This window comes from Rhipicephalus microplus, chromosome 10 (assembly GCF_043290135.1).
Source record: "Rhipicephalus microplus isolate Deutch F79 chromosome 10, USDA_Rmic, whole genome shotgun sequence".
NCBI lineage: Eukaryota > Metazoa > Arthropoda > Arachnida > Ixodida > Ixodidae > Rhipicephalus > Rhipicephalus microplus.
Window position 1 is genome coordinate 512,606 of NC_134709.1, and position 23,020 is coordinate 535,625.

The following is a 23,020-nucleotide window of genomic DNA, read 5'->3' on the forward strand; positions in this document are numbered from 1 at the left end:
TCCCTGCTTAGCTTACACCTATTTCGTCAAGACCAGAAGAGAGAATGCAATTGCAGAGTGTGCCAATTTTTGGAACTCGGCTCATACTGCACTGATTCTAGAAACTTTGCTGGAGTAAATTAAGGCAACAAGCATGTTTACTGGCTTCATGGCTACTTGAAAAAGTGTTGCAGGGCCCCTTTAAAGGAACATGTTACCCTCAAATCAATTCTTCATTTTATTAAGCTTACTATGACAGCTTATATAATCCTAGTATAATAAATTTTAAAACATCAAGTATATCACAGGTTATCACTCGCATCCTACCAAAACTACTACTCAAGGTTGTTTTGACTTCCTTTGAACGAAAAAATAAATGGCATTTGCATAGAGACCCTGTTTCAATTTTAAAAGAAATATTGTGCAGGTTAGTTTTGTCATCATAAATATTTTTTTTTCTATGTCATACATACCATTCGAATTCGATTCAAAATTATTCGATCGAAATCACTATTCGCTTCGAATTCGCTTCAAACCGAAAATTCACTATTCGCACAAGCCTAGATTTTATATATCTCCCTGTCAGTCTCTTCACTCTCTTTCGCACGTCTTACCCAGGTGCATTATTCTTTAGTTATCGCTATACTGCTTCGGGAATCATTACAGCAATCAAGTCTTCGTACAGTCTTTTTCTTGGTACAAGACATGCATCTGCTTGTGAATACAGTGAAAAAAATCTCTGCTTAAAAATGCAGCAAAAGTAACTTTCATGCTTTACAAATGCACGTGGCCTGTATAGGTGCTTGACAGTACAACATGAATTGTTGCAGTAATAATACGTGGTACAAGCATACATTTCGATCGGGTGTCAGAACATGCGATTATGATAATGGCTTGATGGTTTTAAGTCGATCACCCACTACTAGAGGCACACACGTTACTGCGCCTATTTTCTTAAGGCCACATATTGGGTGCATAGAAAGTTCGAAAATATTTCATGCACTATGAGTTCACTAAGGTACAGGATATCGCTACCGCGTTCAACTTTTAGAAGTGAATCTTAAGGGTCCCCCAATTTTTAAAACTCCTCGGGATCTCAAGTTGGTTCAAATAAAGCGAGATCAGTGTCATTTCTGCAGACGCTTTCGCAGCCCGGCGCAAAACAAGAAAACACTGTTTATTGGCGTCCCTCGTCAGATTTTAGAACTCTTTAGTAAGAGACAACAGTTCACTAAATAACGACGCGAAGAAGCAAGTGATTGCCGAAAACATGATGTGTCTGAGCAGCAACTCGCGCGTGCGCAGCATGTGAAGCAAAACAGAACAGCAGCACCATTAGTTCACGCATCAGCCGCTTGTGCCGGCGTGCGCACGGAGCTGCGAAACTGATTTGGTTCTAGTAACGTTGATCAAAGGCAGAGGCCAACTATTCCACAACAGAAAAGAAGTGCTGTGCCATCATCTGGGCCACATCGAAGTTCCACCCCTACCTCTGTGGCAGGCCCTTCAAAGGTGTGAGTGACCACCACGCCTTGTGTTGGGGCTAGCCGATTTGAAAACCCTTCGAGTCACCTCACTTGGTGGAGCCTGAGACATCAGGAATTTGACATTACCTTCGTTTACAGGTCCAGAAGAAAACACTGTGATGCCGACTGCCTGTCTAGTGCCCCCGTCGTACCACTGCCGAAGGACGACCCGGATTATGACTGCTTCTTGGGAACCATAAATGCCGATGACTTCACCAAGCGACAACGAGCTGACCCGGAACTCAGGAGCCATGTGGAGTACTTCGAGGGTAACAGCGGCACTAGTCCCACGGTATTCAAAAGAGGACTGGCGTCGCTCCTCCTTCCAAACAGAGTTCTTCTTAAGAAGAACTTCTCGCCCCTTCGAACCAAACACCTTCTCCTGGCTTTCTTAATGGTGAAACTAGAAGTCCTCAAGGCTCTAAACGAAGACCTGACGGCTGGACACATCAATGTTTCTTGTATTTATTTCTTTATTTATTTATTTATTACAAGTACCTACATCGCCCATTGGGCATTGTTGTAGGGGGGTTACAGTAGAAAATAGAATACAAAACAGCAAAATTAAAAGCAAATAAATCGTGCATTACAGTATACAGCAGAAATCAACACTTGTAGCACAGCATTAGAACAAAAGTACAAAACACAGGATTATACAACGAAAGCAGTAATTATACATATAAAAAATCAACAACCAAGAGAAGTACAAAGCCAACGTTAAATATATGGGTTATTTCAGCAGCTCAAAATGCTGTTTCAATGGCTGTTAGGAAATTAGAATCAGAGAATATTGGTATTTTTAGCGCATTCCAGTCACTAATAGAATTTGGAAAGAAAGAGTATTTAAGGACATTCAATCGACAGGTACATTCTTTAATTTTATATAAGTGATCTTTCCGTTCCGACATATAACTAGGCGTCTTTAAATACCACTCTTTATTTAGCCCAGTCTTACCGTGATATATATTATAGAGAAATTTAAGTCTTTGAACTTTCCGTCGTCCACAAGAATACAACCACAAGAATACAACTCACAAGAATACAACCACAACTTTCCGCCGGCGTCACACACTACATCAAGACATGCCAAGACTGTCAATGACCAAAGACACCGCCGACAAGACCAACAGGTTTCCTTCAGCCGATTGAACCACTTAAGCGGCCGTTCCAGCATATTGGTTAAATGGATCGTTGCCGCCACTGACTACCTCACGCACTATGCCAAAACGAATACCCTACCCCGAGGCAGGGCCGCCGAGGTAGCTAAGTTCTTCTTTGGAGACTTTGTCCTGCATCATGGTGTTTCAAAATTCCTCATTACCAAAAGAGGTGTGGCTTTCACTGCGGAGTTAACCCAGGCGATCTTGGCATACAGCCAGACAAGCCACCACAAGATGACAGAATACCGCCCATAGACCAACGGCCTCACCAAGCGGCTAAACAAGACAATTGCCGACATACTCGCCATGTATGTCGACGTCGAACACAAGACATTTGATGCCATCCTACCATACGTGACCTTCCCATACAACATGGTGATGCAGGAGATGACGCAGATGTCATCGTAGAAGTTGGTCTACGGAAAGAACGCATCCACGACGCTCAATGCCATGCTGCCAAAGTCGCTGACGAAGAAAACCTCAACGTCACCATCTACCTTCAGTGCACTAAAGAAGCTCGTCAACTCGCCCATTTGCACATAAAAATTCAGCATACGTCGGACAGCTGCCGTTACAATCTTCAATGAAGCTTCATAGAATACCAGTCTGGTGACCACGTTTGGGTATGGACGCCCACACGCCGACGTGGCCTCAGTGAGAAACTTCTGCAACGGTACTTCGAATCGCACAGGGTAGTTCAACATCTCGACCCACTCGACTACAAGGTTGTTCTTGATGCATCATGAGCTCTCAATGGCAGCGTGCGCCACCTGAAGTCATTCATGTCGGGTGCCTAAAGCCGTTTTATTTGTGTTAATGAACCTAATGACTGTATTAGTTGTTTCCTTAGTATTGCACTTTTTTGCTTGATTGTTGTCATTTTTGTTGTTCTTACATTTATCCCCTGTGTTCTGTTTTCAATCATCGGGACGATGCTTTTTCAGAGGGGGGCAATGCCACCGGCATTTATTTTCACTTTCGTTTCATTCAGCTTTCGTCCACACAGGCTCTCAAAAATGCTCAGCGCAAACTGCGCCTCATTGTTCGAGAAGGTTCGTGATTTTTGTAGATCGTTCTGTTAAGATTGCACCTAAGGCACAAACACTCGAGATTGTTCCAGAATTTTCCCAACGCGCAGTGATAAGGCATGGATATTCGACAGCTCATAAATAAATGTCAATGAGCTTCGCCACTTGTCGGTTGATCCCCGGTTGATGCTCTGTTCACCCTGTTCCAGTGTGTATCGTCGTAATCAGACTTTTTGTTTACCGGCTACAAGTTCAGCCTGATAAACAGTTTCATTTAAGACAAGTCGTCTCTGCCTATGTTGATGTCACGACCAGAAAATCATACTTCTCAGACCATCTTACCCTCTCATATTAATTTTAGTTCATCCCAAGTTAAGGGGGTAATCACAAGAGCACCCAGATGAAGGTGGACGGACGGACGGACGGACAGACAGAAAGACAGACAGACAAACAGACAGATGCTTAAAATGCCTGCAGTAAGTCAAGAAATGCTTTTGCATTAAAAATGATGACTTGAATGCAAGGGTAATATCCCCCCCCCCCCTTGTCCCTTAATACTTATTACTGGTCCCGGAACTTCTCCGTCACTCTATAGGAGAGCTTTGTATGCTGCCAACTCTGACCACGGCACAGCACCACCAATGTTCGGGGAGCACTGGTCAAAGCAAGAGAGGCGTCGACATGATGTGTGTTTAGTGTGTGTTCTCTAGACATTGTGTTTTATTGGGAGTGTGTGGTGCTATGTGTGCGTGTTAACATTTTCAAACGTGCCGAATAGTCAGCTGCACCTTCACTCCAGCTAAGTGGTGCTGCGGAGGTCAGTGAGGTGAGGTGACGCCGTGGTGTGTTGGTTCTGTTCGATTTGTGTCGTGTTTTATCACGAGTGCACAGAGCTGTGTGTGCTTGTTACCTTTTCTGACTGTGAGAAATAGTTAGCAGCAACTTGACAAATGATGCCAAAGACATACTATGTGCCACATTGCAGATCTGGTTATAGAGGAACCATTCGCGTTTCCCAGTGACCCCGACAGAGAAGACAAGTGGAAACAGGGCGATACCCCTTCAAGATATACTACGCTAAGAAACAGGCACATTTTCTTTTAGCTGATCAAACATTTCTGTAGGCAAAATATATTTAGATAAGAAGAACATCATTCGTAAAGACAAGTGCATTATGCAAGGCACCGTTGTTAGATTGCCCCATGAAAGAGCAAAGCTCAGGGCCGACGCAGTTCCTCGATTGTTTGATGGCCCCTCGAAATGCTACTAGAAGGAGTCGGCACCTTGGCGCTTGCCTCAAAGGTAGCTCGGTCTTGAAAGCATAACTGATTGGTCATGTTATCATTGTTATAAGCATGTCGAATGGTGGGAGAAGGAAGAAGAAATGAGAGAAAAGAAGGATATCAAATGAGGAAAGATAGAATAAAAAAAAACAAGATTATAACATATTTAAAGAGAATTGAAGAAAGAACGGCCATGAGAGGTGATGCTGCCGGCATAGAGGAGCGAGGTCAGGGCAGACTGGAACGGAAAGAGGAGCAGACGAGTGGTAGCAGTGGGAAGGCGTTAGCCCAAACTTTGCCAGCAAAGATCTCGGCCGAGAGCTCCAGCCTTCTCAGCGATGCCCTATAATCTGTGGGGCATGACCAGGAGTGGATCTCGGCCGAGCGACGTCACTCTCATGAGGACACACAAAATGTCCTGTGGCTATGCTTCGTAGCCTACGCCTCTTTAAGGACGAGTGGTACAACTGCTGCAGGGACCTGACGCTGCAGCTAACGACCGTGCATCCGTTGCGCGACGGGACTTTACAACCCAATAACAGCCACCACCATGTCAGGCCATGCCCCTGCATAAATATTACTCACCAGTTTGTGTATGTCCTCCTCAGTCCCAAGAATGCACCAATGAAAAATGCTTTTGCAAAACTGTATTATTTGACTCCCTGCCCTTAAAAACAAACACATAAAAATTATGAATCCAAAAATTGAATGGTTATCTCAAAATGTGATGGTACCCATTTGTGTACTTCTGAACTTTTGGAGACTTATGATTGAGTGCAAGAAAAATATCAGACCGAAATGACTTTCAACATGATCTACAGGGCGTCCACAGTTAAATGAGTGTACTGTGTCGTTCAACTTAGAAAAAAAAAAGCTTTCACAGAACCTGCCTGTGACGTCATGTGAACACTATGTATAGCATCCCTCCACTGCAATAAAACCACTTTCACATTTTCTTGTCTGTTAGTTTTTATTAATATTCTGTCTAACAAAGGAAATGAGCAGACTGATCACATGCAGACTAATATAAAGCTACTTGTTCATTCCGCATACCTCCAAATTTCCCGTAACTGAAATTGAAGACAAAAATTAATAAATATTCATATATTCGAAATGCTCAAATATTAGCACAAGCTTAAAAATCCCACATTGCGAGCTTCAAGCAAACAAGGTCACATACAACAGTACTTTTGTGCCACCAACCTGAGCACAGGCTTGTCTTGTTGGAAGCTCCAGTCAAAGAAAATTCCATCCAAGGAGGAGAAGGTGTCCCCTGTGTAGAGGAGCAGTGTTGGCCCCTTCCGCACTGAAATACACTCATTGCTCGTTATAACGAATTATTGGTTATAACAAAGTAATGAAGAATACTTTTTATAGATACAGTATTAGGAATATACGTTTGTAACATATTTTGAGATATAACGAAGTATTTTTGTGAGAGATGCGACTCTTTAATATGAAGTTCGAGCATCAGCGGATATGACGAATGATCAGTAATAACGAAGTAAGTGAAGTCACGATGTTACGAACATATGTTTATATCAAGCTTTTGGATGTAACAAAGTATTTTCGTGGCAAATGTGACTCTTATAACGAGGTCTCAGTGCGTGCATATATCACGAGTTATTAATTATGACGTGAAGAATAGTTCTGTCATATTGCTACGTGTTAGTGCATGGAGCTGAAGAAGAGAAAGCAGATAGACTGGCACGAGCTAATCTGTGTGGCTGGCGCTACTCGCCTAACCGGCTGTAAATACATCGGTGACTACCCCTCTGAGTCAGTCTCCTTCCCGTAACATATTTGGTGGAGTTGTTCGATCCCCGTCCTCGCCACGGAACTCCGAAGCGGACGCTCCCTCGCGGCTTACAACATGACAACTCAAGACTCTGCTACATCCTCTCCGGTCGCTCCCCCTTCTGCCCGACCTGTCAACTCAGCGCCCGCGACAACTTTCGTGACGCTTCCCACGCTCAAAGACCTCGGCGTGATCTCGGGCAGCGAGGGTTCCGACGTCGACCAGTGGCTACGCCTCTACGAACGCGTCAGCGCCACTTACAGGTGGGATCCCACTCTTATGCTCGCAAACGTCGTCTTTTATCTCGATGGAGCCCCTCGTGTTTGGTTTGATAACCACGAGCATGACATAACAAGCTGGGACAGCTTGAAGGCAAAGATCCGTGAGCTTTTTGGCAACATCTCTGGTCGTCGTGAAGCTGCGAAAAATGAGTTGACTCGCGCACAATCTTCCACGGAGCCCTACATCGGTTATATTCAGGCTGTCCTTTCACTATGCCGCCAAGCTGACGAAAATATGTCTGAAACTGAAAAAGTTGCGCATATCCTAAAGGGTATCGCCGATAATGCGCTCAACTTGTTGGTATTCAACAATGTGTCATCTGTTGATGCGATCATTCAAGAATGCTGCCGGTTCCAACAAGCTAAAAGCAGACGCATCTCCCATCAGTTCCAGCGCCTCCCAAACACCACTGCGACATCCTCGTGTCTCGACACATATCATCCACCAGACACCTGTGACAACTTGACGCGAATCGTCAGGCGGAAGCTTGAAGCGACTGCTCCAGCTAAGGTGGGACCAACGTCCCCTGACCCCTCTCCGCCAATTACGTTGCCTCTCATTCAAGCAGTCGTCCGGCAAAAAATCGCCAGCTTGGGAATTCACTCTACCTCACCGCCTCCCCGTACCAACTACCAGCCCCGATACACGCCTGCACGTCCCTTCCCGACCAGCTCTCCCTCAACGTTCCGTAATCCGTCCGCATGGCGAACACACGATGACAAGCCGATATGCTTCTCGTGTCACAGAATCGGGCACATTTCTCGCCATTGCAGAAGTCGCTGGGGTCCTCCTGCACAACCGTCCTCTCGTCCCTTCTATGCACGTCCTGCCTATCGCCATGAGACCAGCCGCGACCATTTTGCCCAGGAACCTGCTTCTGAACACCGCTACTCCCGCTCTCCATCCCCCCAACGTCGCCAGTCTCGTTCTCCACAGCCCCGCCGACCATCTTCCCCCGCCTTCCCACGAGGTTCCCCGACGGAAAACTAAGCGTTGCAGCCCCCGGAGGTGGCGCTGCATCGCTCGGACTGACCGAAAATCCTCTTTTGACGATACCAACAAAACGGAACCTCATAGACGTACAAGTAGACGGCGTACATGTCACTGCTCTTGTCGACACCGGCGCCCAATTTTGCGTGATGACGAGTGATTTTCGCCGCAAGCTTAAGAAGGTTCTCACACCTGCGACCACTCAGTTCGTCCTAGTTGCGGATGGTGGAATAGCATCTATCGTTGGAATGTGCTCCGCTCGTGTGAGCATTGCGGATCGACACACAGTTGTTCTCTTCACCGTCCTTGATAAATGCCCCCACGACGTAATCTCAAGCCTCGACTTCCTGTCCGCGCATTCTGCCCTCATAGACTGTTCGACCAGTACGCTCCGTCTACACTTGCCCGCAATAGAACCTCTTACACAACGGCCGAGTCGCCTCTGCACAACGGGACACGCGCGCCTCCCTCCACAGACACTGACCTACATAGAGCTCGTCTCAATACCACCAGTTCCCGACGGTGACTTTGTTCTGACCCCTATCACCGATGTTCTCATAAGCCGTGGCATTACATTACCGCACACTATTATGTCCGTCGCAGGAAATTCTACGTGCCTCCCAGCCGTCAACTTTAGCTTGACACCTCAAGTTTTGCCACAAGGGATCTCTTTGGCTTTGCTCTGCACCTTAGAAGACAATACGGTAGATGTTTTCGCGATGGCCGCCCCTTCTGACCCCCATGCTAAACATCAATCTGCCACTTGCTCCGACAGCGCTATTACTTCGATGATCGCTTCCAACTTAACGCCGCAGCAGACTGATGAGCTCCACCGGGTTCTGCTGTCCTACATCGACGTTTTTGACATCAGCGGCCGTCCGTTGGGGAAAGCTACCGGTATGAGCCACCGCATAAACACTGGTAATGAGCATCCTATTCATAGGCGTCCATATCGGGTGTCGGCGGCCGAGCGTCACATCATCCAAAGTGAGGTCGACAAAATGCTCGCCAAGGACATCATTGAGCCATCCTGCAGTCCTTGGGCTTCTCCTGTAGTGCTAGTCCGCAAGAAAGACGGTGCATGGCGTTTCTGTGTGGATTATCGACACCTAAACAAAATTACCAAAAATGACGTCTACCCCCTGCCACGAATAGATGATGCGCTTGATTGCCTCTATGGGTCCCACTATTTTTCCTCCATAGACCTTCGTTCCGGCTACTGGCAGATAGAGGTAGATGAAATGGACCATGAAAAGACGGCATTCATCACCCCCGATGGCCTATATCAGTTCAAGGTCATGCCCTTCGGCCTTTGTAACGCTCCAGCCACCTTCGAACGAATGATGGACTCCCTGCTCAGAGGATTCAAATGGTCCCCCTGTTTGTGCTACTTGGACGATGTCATCGTCTTTTCACCAACATTTGAAACTCACATAGAGCGCCTCTCAGCCATCCTGGGAATTTTCCGTTGCGCTGGCCTGCAGCTCAACTCGTCCAAATGTCACTTTGGACGCCATCAAATCAGTGCTTGGCCATTTAGTAGACGCCAACGGTGTACAACCAGACCCGACAAAAATCAGCGCCGTCAAAAACTTTCCTGTACCACGATCTGCGAAGGATGTACGTAGCTTTATCGGACTATGCTCCTACTTCTGACGCTTTGTGAAAAATTTTGCGCACATAGCGAGGCCGCTTACGCAGCTCCTCAAGAAAGAAGTCCCGTTTTCATGGGGCTCCGAAGAGGCTTCTGCGTTCTCGACTCTCGTCGCTCTTCTCACTACCCCTCCGATTCTGGCACACTTCAACCCTGCTGCCCCTACGGAAATCCGTACAGATGCAAATGGGCATGGCATTGGTGCAGTGCTGGCTCAGAAACAACATGGCCATGATTGCGTTATTGCATATGCCAGCCGCCTCCTATCCGCCCCTGAACGTAACTATTCGATAACAGAGCGTGAGTGCTTGGCTCTTGTATGGACGGTGGCGAAATTTCGGCCTTATCTATACGGACGCCCATTCTCGGTAGTTACCGACCACCACGCACTCTGCTGGCTCAACTCTCTGAAAGATCCATCAGGCCACCTTGGTCGCTGGGCTTTGCGCCTGCAAGAGTTTTCCTATTCGATGGTCTACAAATCTGGCCACCTACACCGTGATGCTGATTGCCTCTCCCGGTACCCTGTCGACGATCCTGAGGACACTGACGAGCCCACAAAGAACTCTATCTTGTCAGTGTCCGACTTCCTTAATATTGGGGAAGAACAGAAGCGTGATCCAGAGCTGCTTGACATCATCAGCCGTATGGAATCCTCCACAAATGATGCTTCCGTCCGCTACTTTGTCATTCAAAAGGGTGTGCTATACCGTCGCAATTTCCGACTAGATGGGCCCGACCTTCTCATTGTTGTGCCTAAGCATTTGCGCCGCTGTGTTCTCACTGAACTTCACGACGCTCCCACGGCTGGACACCTTGGTGTATCCCGCACGTACGAGCGCATCCGGCGCCGTTTCTTCTGGCCAGGCCTTGCTCGTTCGGTACGCCGATACGTTGCCACGTGTGACCTATGCCAACGTCGTAAGACACCGTCGCTGCTACCCGCTGGCCATCTTCAACCAATTGACATACCCGCGGAACCATTTTACCGTGTTGGGTTAGACCTGCTTGGTCCTTTTCCCACATCCACATTGGGAAACAAATGGATAGCCGTTATTACAGACTACGCTACACGCTACGCTATTACGCGAGCTCTACCGACCAGCTGTGCAACCGACGTCGCTGGCTTCTTGTTACGGGACGTTATATTGATTCACGGTGCTCCAAGACAGCTTCTCACAGACTGTGGCCGTACATTTCTATCCCAAGTCATCGCCGACATTCTGCGTTCTTGTTCCACGCAACACAAACTGACAACCGCTTACCACCCTCAAACAAACGGCCTCACGGAACAATTTAACCGCACTTTAACAAATATGCTCACTATGTACGTGTCATCCGACCACCGAGACTGGGACCTTGCCTTACCCTACGCAACTTTCGTGTATAATTCATCCCGTCACGACACAGCGGGCTTTTTGCCGTTCTACTTATTGTACGGAAGAAAGCCGACTTTACCACTGGACAGTCATCTCAGCTCACACCTCGTCCACCAGCGAGTATGCCCGCGACACGATTGCGCGAGCCGATCATGCCCGTCAGCTCGCTCGCGCTCGGCTGATGGCGTCGCAAACCAACCAATGCCGTGGGTACGATGCGGAACATAGAGACGTACATTTCGCTCCCAGTACCCTCGTTTTACTCTGGTCCCCTCATCGTCGGCTGGGCCTATCCGAAAAACTTCTGTCTCATTACACGGGACCCTACCGTATATTGCGTCAAGTAACACCTGTCACCTACGAGATCAGCCCCATCTGTCCATCATCACCTACTATGCGGCCCAGTGATATCGTACACGTCTCGCGGATCAAGCCCTACAATAATGCGTCAGATAACGACCTTTAAAGCACCGGGACGGTGCCTCCGCCGCCGGGTGTCATGCTACGTGCCAGTGCATGGAGCTGAAGAAGAGAAAGCAGATAGACTGGCACGAGCTAATCTGTGTGGCTGGCGCTGCTCGCCTAACCAGCTGTAAATACATCGGTGACTACCCTTCTGAGTAAGTCTCCTTCCCGTAACAATATATCAGTGTTATGAATATATGTTTATACCGAATTTTCATACATAACGAAGTATTTTTATGGCAGGTGTGACATTCTGAGCACATCAGAATATAACATACAGTTGAACCCCCTTATAGGAGGCATAGATATAAAAGACAAATGGGCATAAGGGACAGCAGTGTGCCTAACGTAAAATAGGGGTTGAAAAGAAAATGCATACAACGTACTTGGCTTATAAGAAACATCTCATATAAAGGGGTTCAACTGTATGATCAGTTATAACGAAGTGAGGGATAGTTTTGTCATAGATACACTGTTAGGAATATATGTTTTTAATGAAGTTTTGGATATATTTTCGTGGCAGGTGTGACTGTTACAATGAGGATTGCGTGTAACCACACCGACAATACACATACCTTGTGGATCCTGAGCAGTGACCTGAAATAATTGAGAAAAGCCTTCAAGCAGAACCAGCGCGGCACCAACCAACTTGAAGGAAGCCAACCGGTCGACAACCACAGCACACTCCAACTTCTCAGCTGTGCCTGCGTGAATCATATAGATCATAGGCAATGACTGGGTGTCACAAACTAGCACTGAAAAAAGCGCATGCCTCGATTTTTATGGCTACATTAAACCATGCACCAAGCAGACACGACAGAAGCAGGCGTAAAGAAGAAACAAGCAACAAAAGACACCGCCTGCACACCTGCTCTTTTCCCTCGAAACAGCCGCCGCCACACCGACTAAGTCACGAACGAAATACCGAGCAAACTCAAGAAACATTTCAAAGGAAAGGGACATGGTGCTGCAGAGTTGGGTCACGGTACGAGAGAAGTCCTGCCCTTTCCACAGCCTTGGCTGTGTGGTGCGCCACGGACAAGCCTGGTAATTTCCAGAACCCAGCAGCTAGTGCATACATATAAGCAATTAGCTGATACGGAGATGAAAAACGTGTTTTCCACATGTGGGCAAAGGCTTGTCCCACAAGCAGAAAATGAATGTGTTTTTACCGCCAGTGGGCAAAGACGTGTTCTGCAGTAGCAGCACGTGAGTGGCTGACATGTTACTCGTGAATAAGTTTTTGTTGTTAAAGTGTGGTCAGTTCCCAATGCGAAAGTTTCCTGGAAGAGAAACTTCAGACGCAGCGAGACGACAACCGGCGCTGGACTCTTCAAGGAGTGTTTCCTTGAAGAGAAGCATTCAAGGTTTGTTTGAAGAACTTTGGACTGAATACGTTGGAGGAATATTTTAGTCTATAAGTGTCTTTGTTAATTAATGCATGTGATTCCATCGTAGCCTGTGTTGTCGTTTGAGCCCCCTGTTTCAAGGTTATTGGAGAACAGTCGATCCCAGATATGTCTAATTAAAAGGTGATCACGAAATAGTTCGATATATCGATAATTGGAATTATAAAATATGCACTTTTAAAGCCTAAATTAAAGAATTTCCAGCCTTTGAAATTGTTACAAGTGCTTGTATAACGATTCACTGACAGAATAATGAATAACAAAGTGTGAACCGTAAGTTACCACACTTTATTCCCTATGATAAGTTCCAAAATAAGTAAATTCAGCTCCTTTGACCTCAGCAGCGTTGATTGATGCGGAACGCTGATCCAAGCTTTGTAGCGCAGTAGAATGTCGGTTAGCGGCGGTAGATGCAGTCAGAACCAGCTATGTCATCATCTGCACCGATGAATTCCCTCACTGTCGGAGATGGTGCACAAAAATACTGATAAATCGTAGAATTCACTGATGCACCGCACGTCGTTATCAGCTGCCATAACAAACCCAAAGTCGTCACCTGGCCCGCAAGGAAAGTTTACGATGGTGCTTTACTTGACATCGCTATTAGCGCCAGTCATGATTTTTGTCACTACGTGCGAGTCAACGTTCAGTTTAACTCCCTAATAAGGATTTATCAGAAAAGAGGCGAGAAATACACAAGGCACAACAAAAGGCAACAGCGGGTTCCGTGGTGGAACGAATATCCGAGTTGTCACCGTCAATATGTAAGCCATATTGATGTCAATTATGGCTTTGTAGTTGGCAGCCGCTGCTTTCAGCTGCTTTGATGTGAAAAGCTAGAAAAAGCGTAGCCTCCAAGACATGCATTTTAAAACCCAAAACACTAAAAAACGTCACGAGGTTGCACATCTCAAAAGCTATGCTGTAAGGCTAGAATGTTCATCACATGCTACTGTGCCCCAACGAACAAGGTAGAGAATGTGAACATATCAACGAGGTGGCAGAGTCACTTCGCATTCTCACTTTGGTGTCATTGGCAATCGGCCTTTTTGAATAACACTACGCCCGCACGTTAAAACCTGCAGATAGCGCATCAAACATACCGGTACCCTCGCAAGCGTGAAGCAAAGAATCAGGTCAGCGCGATAGAATTACACCACTTTTTAGTCACCTGCAAGCCAAAAGAGATCCGAACTTTTGAGAACGCGGCCAAAAATTTATGAACATTTGCTGGAAAAATTGCACTTTCTGGGCTTTGGCGCAGCTCAGTGTTCGATAAATTGATGTCTCGCTGTGCGAAGTTCAATATACGACTGCACCAATACTGTACTTGCGCATGAAAAATTCTAGATTTCTAAACTGTTTGATATAGCCAAAAATTTCATATATTAAAGTTTGATATATGCGGGATCGACTGTATCTTGTGAGTGGTATTATATTGTATTTGGTAACTTTCCAGTGTGCGTGTTTGTGTGTTGATTGTTCTGCCTTATCTGAGAATATATTGTGACGTAAAACGACACAAGACGTGACTATTCGCGAATGTATTGACACTGATAAAGACCGAGCACAGTACGCAAAGCAGTCAAGCCAGTGCACTTCGTCATCTTCTGTACGTAGAATGGTTCGCCCTTCATACGCTAGCTAAGTAGCATTACCCTCCAGCTGTAAAAGCGCTGTCTCAGTGCACTTTATAAGTAATCTTCAGAAGAAGGGCAGCACTGTTTCAACCTACTGATGTTGACTACATGACAGGAAGTTTTGCAGACAAGTTAGTCTCGAAGACTGAAATGACCTTGTCATGAGTAAAGGAGAGGCCCCAGACGCGTGTCAAATGCAGAGGCGCGGCGGCGGTGCCCGGGGAGAGAAGAGTAACCGGAGTGCACGCGCACCAGCCCCGTAGACTCAAGAGATTGGTCGGAGAAAGGCTTGTGGCACGCGACGCGGGCCGGGAAGAAAAATTCTATAAGATGAGCTGGCACTGTGTGTTGCGACGCTGAGCAGCAAAGACATGGGAAACGAGCGCCGCTATCGTGACGGGAGCAGCATGACTGCCCGTTTCTGAGGATGTCGACATGAGAGGCCCGGGAAGTGGCTGTAGGCCCTGGAGGTTCCAAGAAAGGCAGCCCGAACTTGCCGCATCCTGCCCAGAAGTTCCTGGTCGACTTGCAGCGCTCCCACTTCACAGTAGGATGGCGACAGCCCACACCAGTCAGCAGAGAGGACTTGCCATCAAGAGAGTCCTTAGCAAAGCTAAGCCTAGCCAGAGTCCTTCAATTTTACTGGTCACGAAACTGCTCCGTAACTCAATGGGAGAGCTTCATATGATGCGTTGGGTTGCCGCGCGGTGGCGCCACCATCACACTGAGGGGATTCGTCGGGCTGGTCGGGCGACGTTGCGCTGGCTCGAACGACGCTGCGAGTTGTTTGCATTGTGTGGGAAACATGCATATCGTGCTGTTGTGATGCGGCGTTAGTGCAGCGACGATGCCGAACACGTGTTGTGTCCCGGGATGTCGTTCCGGGTACAAGGGCAGAACAGAAAAAGTTTCCTTGTTCTGTTTACCCAGCGACGGCGTGCTGCGCGAGAAATGGAAGCGCTTAATTCCAAGGCAAGAAACGGGTGACTTTTGCTTCGACTCTAAGTATGTGAGAGTGTGCGAGAAGCATTTCGATGACAGTGACATCGTCCGCGTAGATGAATTTGTGGTGAATGGCGAAAAAGTGTCACTTCCGCGCGACAAGCCCCTTCTGAAGCCTTGTGCCATTCCAAGGAAGTTTGACGGCTTGCCAGCGTATTTGACGAAGCCGAAGCAGCGGTCACGGACCCTGACAAGAAGGTCCCCAGCGAAGCGACGTCGTGAGTCGTCCTCATGTGCCCGTAAAACAGAAGTTCACGCCAAACCAGGCACATCAGGTGCTGCGTCGTGTTATGAAGGTGAGTTTACGTCCAATGTTGTTTTAACTTTCTTGCCCGTGCAGTGATTATATCGGTGAAATTTCGAAAGAGTGTGTGAGCTGAAAATGCGCTATTTGAAATGATTTTTGAAACTGTTTTGCAGATCTTGCACTGCCCACAGATCTTGTCAGCGAGGGGCCAACGCGCACTTCGGACTCGGCGTGCCAGACAGATGAATTTACCAGCCCTCTCGCCGAGGTTAAACTGCTGAAGTGCCAACTTCGGGCAACGAAACAGCTGACCTTGTGTCAGACGAAATTACCCAGGATGAGAGTGCAAGCGAGCAAGCACAAAAAACTTGAAGAAAGCCTTCAAAAAATGTCAACCCGCACGAAGTTGATTTTTGATCAGTGCGTGATGAAGGCGAATGCCAAGTCTGCGAAAGCTGCCAGGTAAGTTTAGAAAACAGGCCAGCGCGTGTAGGATGTTTGGGAGCAGTGTTGGTGTATTTCGGTGTCAAATTTGGTTGTTTAGATTACCCCACCATGCTTCTTCGCTGAAAATACACTTTATTGTTAACATTCCTCGGGCATGTTGAGAATATTGATTCAACAGGCCATATGCGTGTCACCACATCGATTTTGTTTCAGCACCCCATATTTTTTATTACTCCAGCAGTTTCAAATAAAAGTTGTGTTTGCTTTCCACAGCATTCCTTTTATCCTCAACGTGCCAACAGTCTCACTTTGCAGTGTCTGTTGCTTATTGAGGATGAATACAATTACAGACGGATGAAGTTTTATACATTTTCGTATTGCCCATACTACAAGGTTGGAGAATGCGCTGCATATGTTTGCAACGTGTCAAATGCTATGGTTGCATAACATACGATATGCCAGAGAAACGCCAGATCGCATGTATTTATCCTGAACATGGTTCCTCTGTGCCTACTGTTCATTGGGCTTTCAGCACATGCAGCTTGAAAGCAGCATACAGCATGTCATGGAATGGGGTATTCTTGAAGCACCTACGCATGAACCTGGTATAATGTGCTTGTATCCTTTTAGCAGTTTCGCGACTGTAAATGCATGTGAAATCCATTATAAAACAACTTTACTATTTAATGCATGTGTTTCAGTATGATGAGCCCCCTCTCCTATTTTTGGTGTCTGGTGCACACACATTATGCATGCATATAAAGCATCTTGTCTGTGTCATGTACATGCATGTAATTCCAAATGCACTGCACGAATGTTTTTTATCCTGAAGGCCCACTATGTAGCATAATTCGAAATGTGAGAACAGTTCCCTACTTTTCTCTTTAGGTACAGGAAAGAATGGCTTTATGACTGTCTCCTTCTGAAGGTTAAGTCGACGTCTGTGTACACGTTCCTTCATGAGAACGAATTTCTACCTCTCCCTAACCCCCGCACTCTGTACACTTACATGAAGAACCTGAAAGCTGACTTTGGGTTTGATGCAAACTTGTTTGCTGTTCTGAACGAAAAGCTTGCAGCGGTCCCAGAGAGAGAACGATGAGGTTTGGAGAAATATCTATATTTAAAATCAAAAGCAGTGCCTGTGACTTTTGACATTGTTCCTAAGCCATTTGGCCATTTCTATTTTGCAGGAGTACTCATGTTTGATGAGATGAGTGTTCGCAAAAGCGTGCATGTTAGAGAATCTGATATGGCCCTGCTTGGAAAAGTCAACTTTGCTGAACACACCAGGCCAGGGGATAACGAGACAGACGCTGATCATGTGTTGGTGTTCCCGTTTCGGCCCTTTCTTGGGGGCTGGTCGCAAACTGTGGGAACATTCTGTGCTTCCAGCGCTGCTCCTGGTTCTGTTGTGGCCAAATTGCTGCTGCAGTGCATTGTGCACTTGGAAAATTCTGGCGCTGTTGTCCAGGCTGTGACATGCGACAATTCTACAAGCAACCGGTCAGCTTTGAGATCGTTGGGTAACAACTTTTTCCTGTAACAATCCTAGAGTACTGCTGTAATATATGGTTATACAGCTGAAATTTCTTCTTTCCAGGCATACATGGGGACACAAAAAACCCACAAACATCATTTCAACACCCCTGTGACCCGTCAAGAGAGATTTACACTGTCATCGACCCACCGCACATTTTCAAGTGCATAAGAAACAACCTTCAGAAGGTTGGGAAGTTTCTGGTAAGAAAAACGAGGCATGGTTATGCTATACTTTGCTGTACAAATTGTTTACAACAATTGAAATTTTGTTTCAAGCTGCCAGAGGGTGACGTTTACCACGATCATTTCAAGTCCCTTTTGGGGTATGAGGAAGACCAGGCTGGACTTCGAGCTGTGCCTAAACTGACAAAAGCCCACATAATGCCCAATGCCTTCCAGAAAATGAGTGTGAGACTTGCTGTTCAGGCAAGTAATATTATGGCTTTTTCTTGTGCAGCAGGTAGCATGTTTGGGAAACTACTCCTTCAGCCACACCTTACCGATTTTTTATCTTCAGTTGTTCAGTGAATCTACAGCTGCTGCACTGGAGTTTTACAGCAGGCAAGATGTGTGCAAGGAGCTGCATGATTCAAAGGCGACCGCGGCATTCACCAGACGAATGAACGGCCTGTTTAACTGCTTGAATTCTCGGAGGCCAGAGCACGTGCAGTATAACGAAGCGGAGCACATTGCAGTGAGAAATACCACTCGAGACTTTATATGTTATTATGGGTATCCTGCTTTTATTTATTGTTACAGATGTAACATGAATATTTTTCAGACATTAAAAGAGAACGTGACATGGCTGAACAACTGTTGTGATTACATTGAGAGTTTGCCGAAGCAAAGGCAAGCCTGCTTCCTCACCAAGCCCACGTCTGAAGCGCTGCGAGTAACCCTACTCAGTACTATCGCACTTGTGGAGAACCTTCTGGCCTCAGGTTTTCGATATGTGCTGGTTGGAAATTTCGGACAGGATCCTCTTGAGGTAAACATGTAAGCTTTTTTATTTCTGCATTGACTAATCTGTTGTCTCACTTTCAGAGGTTTTTTAGCATTGCGAGACACGTTGCTGGTGACGGAGGGCAACCAACGATTCAACAGTTCCTGTTCATATACCGAATGCTTTCGGTGAACAACCTTGTCCGCCCACCCAAGCGGGCATCAGTTGATGGTGACGGGCCGCAGTTGCTGTTCAAGCTGCAGGACCTCTTCAACGAGGAAGCTGCTCCTGTCAATCATGTACGATGCCATATTGAAAACAAAAGAGCTATTGATAGTTTCTCCATCTGGAATATATTTTCCGGCGAAAAGCTGCTAAACAGACGTTCACTCAGAATATGCACAGACTTCATCATTTGCCTGTGTATGATATTTTTCAAAGAGCTATAGATAGTTTCTCCATCTGGAATATATTTTCCGGCGAAGAGCTGCTAAACAGACGTTCACTCAGAATATGCACAGACTTCATCATTTACCTGTGTATGATATTTTTCCACGAACATGCATGTAAACAAAGAAAATTCTCGTTTCAGGTTGACTCCCTGGCCATTCTCCTGGATGACATTCTTTTGGAGCCGACTGAGAGTGAGGAAATGGTCCTCGCAGACTTGTCTCCAAAGGAGTGCATTTTAGACTACCTTGCCGGCTATGTTGCCCAAAAATTTTCTGAGATGTGCTGCACCGACTGCGTGGAGTCTTTAAAAGGCTTGCAACGATCACCAAGTGACCTCATTCTTGTGAAGTCGAGAGGTTACCTTCAGGTCCCCTCCACCAAACTGCTAAACCTCCTCCAAATTGCTGAAGAGCATGTAGAAGAATTTACGGTGAAGCAAACTGCGTGTGCTGGTGTGTACATGGGCATTGTTGAGCAGGTTTTGCTGGACAATCGTACAGCTTCAGCTGCTGTCGGCTGCCCCACCCACTTTGTTGGAACGACTGCTGAAGTTCTACACCTTTTTCTTCGGTGCCGCCTGCATTTTTTCACACGCGAAAAAAATAAGCAGTCACGTGTGACAAAGCGAGCAACATGCCCAGCTGGTGGAGGGAGAAAGCCAAACTGAAGGAGTAGTGTAAAAGCAAAGCAGCCCTTTGCGAGCCTCCTGGACCTATAATTGTATAGCTCACTTATAGGCGGATTTTTGTTTGATCAGTAAAATAATAGTTGTGTTTCCTTACTTGTTTGCAAACTTTATAACTTTGTGGTCAGGCTCGCATGCAAAAGAACCTTTCTGGTGTCTTTGTGCTTTCACTTTTAATATTTCCACGAACTATCGCTTAGGATTCGTTTTTTGTTTTGTAACCATGCGTGGCCGCTTCCAGTTTTTTATCTGGTGTTTCAATTGAAGCGCCCGTTTGCTCTTTTTTTTTTGTACGTCACGTCGGGCAATATTGTTGATATGGAAAGGTTGTCACCTTGTCACTAACTTGATTTCTTGTTTGCTCGAAAATTAATGACGTCCCGAGAGCAATTCATGCATAGCAAATGCCGCGTGACTCACTTTATCGATGTCTTCTGTGCAGGCCACGCTGCGGATTGCTTCTTTGACGTTTGCGTTTCCTTCTAGTCTTTTGCAGAGCATGAGTTCGCTTCAATAAACTTCATTCAGTAGAACTTTACATTTGTCTTTGTTGCGTGGCAATATTCTGTTTCGTCCGTGTGCTACACATCAAAGCGCAAACAATAAATTTTTGTACGCTGTACCACGCTCTTTTGTCTCCCATCATAATATTGAAATTTAATTTTGTAGCATGTGATAAAAGTTTGCGCTTCCTTTTTTGCAAGGATTGAAAAGCGGGTTCGCGGAAAGACACACAGTGCAACATACATCATTTCGTGTTTTGATCCTTTCCCTTTATGCAGCGCTTTTAAATGTTACTGTACCACCTCATCGAAAAGAGAATATTACTGGGGTATCTGGGTGCTCAGCGCATTCCAGAGCACTCAACAGATTCATTAAAAGCCTACTCTGAAGAACGCGTACCTGCTTCTTTTCAGTTTTTTTTTTTTTTCGTTGCATTATTGATAGGCCCGCAGCAGTCCGCAGCTACGGAGCTACCGTGTGTATTGTGGTTACAAAGTTTTCTTGAAGGAAACAAACAAAAGATATTTTAAAATCGGTAAACACGGCGCAGCTCTTGCGCCCAAAGACGCGAAAGCAGTTGCCGTTTGTGGCCGAGATCTGCAGCGATTTATTCGAAAAAATAAAGCCCCATTGGAGGCAGGTGGTATACACAATAATTGGGCGGTTCATCGCTACCAACTACGAAAAGAAAAAAAGAAACCCAGCGCGCAGAGACCAGAAGCAGCGAGTGTTTTCATGCCAAAAGCTGGCAAATATGCCGCACGCGCGGCGGCTGGATCCCCTCAGTGCGACGGTGGCGCCAGTAGTGGCGCCCGCGGACCCTATATGAAACTAGCGCCGAAGTTTCGTGACCAGTAAAACATTGAAGGACTCTGGCCTAGCCTAGCAAGACCAAAGAAGGCGGCGGAGTCCGAGACGCCGGCAACGATGATGAGCGGCTCGTATATCAGAACCAACCGATGGCAACAACGAAGAGGTCGAGGAGAAGGTACACAACATACTTAAAAACCTCGACATGGCATCGGAGAGAAGCCGACGTGTACAGTAAGAGCGTGCAATTGTGGTGCCGCCATATTTGATTAAGAACAGCGGCTAGGGATAGGGGCGGATTTAGACTGGTTTGCGGACTAGTCTGCTTGTATTGTCATTTGGGTAATTTTGCATCCGCGAGTGTGTTTCGTTTTCAATTTTTGCCTTTTATCTTTTGGGTTATGAAGTGTGTGTTGTTTGTGCCATGCCCGTCTCCCGACTCTCTGAATTCCATTCGATGCAAGCGCTCCCGAGATAAGTTTGTGACAGACCTCATAGGTAACGTCCTTTGCTCGTCATTCGATACAGTAAGGTGCCTTGTACTGAGACAACTTCTCTGACAACCAAACACAATGAACTGGGCACCAGAGAAGACCTAGGGAACAAGGTCAGAAGTGAACGCCAACATTCTTGCTGTCATAGAGAGCCTTCTGGGTTGCTTGTGAAGCCACCAGCCTTGAGCTGGCAATCTGACGTATGTGGTCGGCACGAGCAATAACATCACGTATGTATTCGCTCAGCGGAGGTGTAGTAGTTGGTAGTAAGGTGGCCAGTGGTAAGGTCACATTACAGCCATAGAGCATATAAAAAGGTGAATAACCTGCAGTATCATGACGAGATGAATTATAGGCGAATGTAACGTGAGGTAGCGCTAGATCTTTGTCATGGTGGTCTGATAAGACATACATTGAGAGCATGTCTGTGAGGGTGCGATTTAGGCATTCGGTAAGGCCATTTGTTAGAGCATGGTAGGAAGTGGTCAATTTGTGCTGCGTTGAGGAAGAGCGCAAAGTTCATCGAGTACACATGACAAAAATGTGCGGCCACGATCGGTGAGCAATTGGCGAGGAGCGCCATAGTGTAAAATTACATAGTGGAGCAAAAAGTCGCGAACGTCAGTAGCAGGGCTGGTGAGAAGCGCTCTAGTGATGGCAAACCTGGTCGCATGGTCTATAGCAACGGCAACCCACTTGGAATGGTACAAGAAGGTCTAAACAAACACGGACAACACGGAAGAAATGTTCGGTAGAGATGCAGTCCACCAGGAGGTGCAGCAGGCCGCTTCTAACGTTGATATTTATCACAGGATGCCATGTAACGTTGAACGGACCAAGCGAGACCACACTAAAAGAAGTGGTGCCGGCCGCAGTCACACGTGCGAGATACGCTCAAGTGGCTAGCAGTCGGTTCGTCGTGAAGCTCATGCAGGACCACTGAATACACACGGTTAAACACGACGAGAAGAAGCTCAGGGCCGTCTGGCTGGACATTATAACGGTACACCATGCCATTTAGGAGGACAAACATAAGTGATGCATCGTTAGGGTCAGATTCAAGACAGTCAATGAGTGAATCACCAATATGAAGAAACATAGACATGGACATGACATTGGGGCTAGGCTCAACGGCTGATCCATCTGGTTGGTCAACAGGATAGCAGGACAAGCAATCGGTGTCCAGATGGAGGCGTCCAGATGGAGGCGTCCAGAGTTGAAGGCGACTGAGTAAGAGTACTCCTGAAAATCAAACGCCCAACGACCATGTCGTCCAGTTGGGTACCTCAATGAAGAAAGC

At 46.5% G+C, this 23,020-nt stretch overlaps 1 protein-coding gene across 4 annotated transcripts in view; it reads right to left on the bottom strand.

Moving 5' to 3' along the window:
* Positions 1–23,020, bottom strand: part of LOC119181346 (nuclear pore membrane glycoprotein 210) — a 322,530-nt gene that overhangs the window by 258,452 nt on the left and 41,058 nt on the right. For 2 of the 4 annotated variants that reach the window (XM_075874836.1, XM_075874835.1), the window contains exons 3-4: positions 12,120–12,248; positions 6,180–6,282 (exon numbers count right to left, since the gene is read on the bottom strand). In XM_075874836.1, coding sequence (XP_075730951.1) covers positions 6,180–6,282; positions 12,120–12,248 — 232 coding nt within the window. Of the gene's footprint in view, positions 1–6,179; positions 6,283–12,119; positions 12,249–23,020 lie in introns of those variants that run through there. The other 2 variants (XM_037432564.2, XM_075874837.1) reach the window with 2 other exon arrangements.